The 4,778-nt window shown below is 29.8% G+C and overlaps 1 protein-coding gene across 1 annotated transcript; it reads right to left on the bottom strand.

The window, feature by feature from the left end:
* On the bottom strand, nucleotides 1-3,904 carry LOC105621630 (uncharacterized protein F21D5.5). Its single transcript, XM_012203097.1, has 8 exons — nucleotides 3,763-3,904; nucleotides 2,441-2,925; nucleotides 2,032-2,277; nucleotides 1,890-1,961; nucleotides 1,358-1,633; nucleotides 935-1,216; nucleotides 803-864; nucleotides 1-124 (listed from the first exon to the last, which is right to left on the bottom strand). The coding sequence occupies exons 1-8, from the start codon at nucleotides 3,902-3,904 to the stop codon at nucleotides 1-3; spliced, it is 1,689 nt and encodes a 562-aa protein (XP_012058487.1).
* Between the last annotated feature and the right edge of the window lie 874 nt (nucleotides 3,905-4,778).

Raw genomic sequence — 4,778 nt, 5'->3', positions numbered from 1 at the left:
TTAATTTTCGAGTAAATACATCTCATAGAGCCTTCGATCCTGTTCATTACGGAAATTCGGAATAAAATTGATTTCCACTATTTCCTTAAAACCTTCTTCCAAAGTTGGCGGCTCATAATTTTTCCTGCACACAGAATATGAAAATTTTGATATTTTATTTAATAATTAGGCTCCTGACTAGCAGTTACGTTAAGTCGTGATATCATAAACGAGAAAACACGTTGAAATTTCTTAACATCATTTATATAGACAGAGAATTTAGATAAAATAAAATAATAAGCTTGTTTTAAAACACTTGTACAAATGGATCGAAACGATCTTTATCTCTCCCTTTCTGATAATCAGAAAATAATCGTCAAAGCTTATTCATATGTATTTTTCACTTTATGTACTTTTTTATTTATCGATTGTCGAAGGAAGGAAGACAAGAATAATTTCGGTCCATTTTTTATAAATGTTTTAAAGCAATTTTATTATTTTATTTTATCAAAATTCTCTCTTTTTTAGTTAGAAATAAGAAACGTGTAAGAAACTTCAACGTGTCATTTCTCGCTCATGACATCATGATGCAATATGGTACACTAACTGATTAAGAACCTCAAACGAGTTTATCGAGTGACAAATCTTTTCTTTATCAAAATCAAACTTATCTATTGTTTATTTTTCTTATGTTCCCAATTAAGTTCTAATAAATAATAAATAGAAATAACTCTGCGTCCTGATAAAAGAAAACTCAAAACTATGATTATAATATAGAATTTTAGGAAAAGTGCATGAAAGTATATATCTAAATTTCACTTACATATAAGAGTGTATAATAATGTCGTTGATTGGAGTGTGGTTTGAATCAGTCAATTCGCGAAACTGCAATGCAATAATTCGACTAAAGCTTTCCGAACATTCCTTCGTATGATAATTGATTTCCAATTATTACCTTATTATTATGTTTAGCATGTTCTAGACTGGTCGTCATAACAAAACACCTAACCGGGACGTTGCACTTCTTGGCTACTTCTATATATCTCTCTCTCGAAGCTTTGTTAGGATTAGTATTGTCTATAACTATACTTTTTCTTTCATTTAAGTATTGCTGGACTGCAGCAATACACTTCTGCCAGCTGCCTAAAGTATCTCTATTGACATATCCGTATTCTTTTAGATGATTTTTTGTAAAATATGATTTTCCGGAGCCCGGGCTGCCGACCATAAGTATTATCTGTTGATGAAAGGATAAGATACGTATAAAAAGAAATTTTATTGCGAATCAAATAATTTTAATTAAATAGTCTCCTCTCAATATTTAATCTTTAAAAGAACTTTAAATGTAAAAATTAACATCAAAAGTATGTATTATTACCTCTTGCTGTTTGAGTGTTAATTCCGCGTCCGCAGGTTTGCATATGTCGATTTGCGATAGATTTTTTGGATTGAACTTAGGTAACTCATAAGGCGGCGCTTTACGTTTTAAAAAATGTTCTTCAGGCGTCTCGAATTTAACATCAACATTCAACGCCATTAATCGATCCACACTCGAGTGATCTTTCTTTTTCCCTGGAGCCCAATTTTTCGGCCGACCAGCAGCATCACCGACGTAAAATGATTTAGCTTTGTTAATTGTGATACTTCCATTTTTCTACAGTTACATAAACGTGGAATTATTGTAAATAGAAATTAGACAATTAAGAAATCAAATAAAATGTTTATAATTAACTAATAATAATAAAGAATTATAGACTTAGTTTTATCTTAATAATGTAAGAAATGAAGTGACAATAAAAAAAGAAAAATTCCTTGAGAGACCTTTTTATTTTAATTTTCTTTGTAAACATTCTAAAATATTCATAATATTTAATATTTAATATTATTTTATTTAAAAAGATTTTATGTACCTCTTTTTCCAGAAATTCCCACATACCAATTGTTGGCTTTCTATAAATGCTCTTTCCCACAGCAATAAAAACCTACAAAGTAATATGCATAAGTGAAAATATTATAATTTATGTGAAAATTATAATTATGATTATACTATACTTGAATGGGAACACCGATTTTTTGTACGACTTTCTCGATCTTGCCTTTAAAATCACTGATTTTGAATTTTCCGGTGCTAAGGCCTGCTTGGTTTGTAAAGATCACTATTTTGTATCCGGTCATATGAAGCTGATTCAATTTTCCAGGTACATCATGATAGAGCAACTGCCAATCGTTACAGTCCTTTGGAAACACTAAACCAGATTTAGTTCTTATTAAAGTACCATCCATATCATATGCAGCCACCTAAAAAGCAAAATTCATTTTTAACATTAGTATTTATGAAAATCTTATTAAAATATATATACATGTGTGTATATGTAACGAATTTAAAATTCACTGTATTTTTTAATTGATTATATTATTCAGGAATGTATTAAATAATCTTGTAATTGACAATTAAAATTACTTTTGGTCTGTTTTGAACAGATGGTGCTGTATAAATTAACAATTTTCCATTATCCACACTGTCCCACTTTGCAGATGTATTTGAGCTTTCAGTGCTCTGCTCAGAGGATGTGCTAGAACCAGTGCTGAATGTTTTCTGATTGATATATATACCATTCGAAGGTGACCTTTCTTCTTCTCTGTCATTCTCAGATTCTTCCGAATGATTATCAGAGCAATCATCTGACTTCAACATTTTCGTTTTGCCTTCAGTTTCTTTTGTTTCTGATTCATATAATCTCTTCCTCGACGCAAAGTTATTCACACTTGGAGGTGGATTGAACTCTATTTCGAAAACATGCTTGCCATAGAGCAACTCCAAGCGATCATTATGTTTGGCTACAAATTTCACATCCTTCTGAGTTTTAAAACCATTAAAACCACAGGCATGTGGACCGATTTGTTGAACTGTGACGATAGCCTCCGTATAATTTGCACATAGTCGAACTGTTCATTGTAAAAAGATTAATGTATTCATTTGTGTTAACAACTTACAAAATAAAGGGATAAAACATTACATTAAATAATCTTCAAATTTCTTTAAATTCTTCTTTACTCTAACATCTTTTCATTTAAAACAAACTAAATAAATTAAAGGTCTATAAGCCAAAGCTAAATATTTAATACTAAAATTGATAAACAATAACTCATATATAATAATAAATGTTTCAACCTATAACAGGTTATTATCAATGTTAAATAAAGTGATAATTATTGCAATATAAAAGTTAAACGACAGTTAAAGATATGAAATTTAAAACAGTAAATAAACATAATGAATAAGGTAAACAATTAAAAATTTTTCATTTTAAATCTTAATAAATTTAAAAGTCTCTCATATAAGAATACTTATTTAAATTCTTTATGATACTAATTATGGCAAGGCTTAAGCAAAATTATTTGCCATGCTGTAAAAATTTAATTATATTAATACTTTATCTACTTTATCATTATTTAATCAGCTGTTATAATTTTTATGTTAATTTAAAGACAAACTTCTTGATCTTGCAAACCTACGTGTTCCAATATTCATATTTTGAACTACTTTATTGAATACAATCAAAAAATTGAACTTAACCTCTCTGCAAACTTATTGACTTAAAAAAATCAATCTAGCATCAAGAACAAGTCAAAATTCTTGTACTATATTCATATACAGTCAATATAATTCTCTTTTACACAAACGAAAATAATTACATAAGTTCAAGTGTCAAGTGGAGCGACTATATCTTAATTTGTAAATAATGATGCGGATTAAAAGGGACTCTCAGAAGATTATGCGACCTTGTTGTCGCGAGCATTTCACGTCTGTGATGCCGGTTTCTGGCGAGCGTCCTACGAAAATTGGTGTATTGTCCGGCAGATAAACATTCGTCGGAATTCCTTCCAAGGTACGTAAATAACAACTTTTAACAGGAATGCTCATCGCGACACATCGCGAAATGCGAATGATCGCGAATTCGCGAGAGCAACGATGACAGTCAACAATCGCTAGAGGGAGACTCGTAATCAACTGGCGCGAATTTGTACGCATGCGCGATCTTATCTATGAAATAATTCCCTCACCTAGCTCGGGCTCAGTTTTTCATGCGTTGCGAATTATTTGTAAATAATTCGGGAAAAGAAAAAAAATCACGATTTTTTATAGGGACTCAAAGCTGAACTGCGCCCATTTTTTACAAAATACTTGCCAATTTTAAAAATAAATAAATTTTATATGTATATTTACTTCTTTTGTTGACATAAAACTTATTCTCAAACGCACTATATATCAATCAGGCCTGGGAACCAATTCTGTATTTTGAAACGAAGTGAAAATTATAAAAGTGACCAAATTTATTAGTTGACCAATGAAATTATCAGTATTCTAGTAAATTCGATCTTTTATAATTTTCATCTCGTTAGAGATACAGAACCGATTCCCTGTTCTTTTTGGCTGAACTTTTGCACCAGTTCATCTTTCTTTCTTTTTGTCTCCAAAGTATCAATCATGAAACTTTATCCCTAAAATAAAAAGTGAAAATTTTTACCATTGAAATTAATGGAGAAATTTTTCACTTTTCATTTTCCATCCTAAAGAAGTTTTATATTGATTGATATCCTAGAGGAAAGAAGAAGAAAAAAGATGAATTGATCAAAAATTCAGCCAAAAAGAATAGGCTTAATATATACATCAATGCATGCGATCCATGCGATATATATATATATATATATATATATATATATATACATACACATATATATATATATATATACTACGACACAATAAGAGAAGTAGTATAAGTTAGTAGTTATTTAAC

The sequence above is a fragment of the Atta cephalotes genome, assembly GCF_000143395.1.
Source record: "Atta cephalotes unplaced genomic scaffold scaffold00035, whole genome shotgun sequence".
Taxonomy (NCBI): domain Eukaryota; kingdom Metazoa; phylum Arthropoda; class Insecta; order Hymenoptera; family Formicidae; genus Atta; species Atta cephalotes.
The sequence above is the reverse complement of the archived record's forward strand: the minus strand, read 5'-3'. Positions and strand labels throughout refer to the sequence as shown.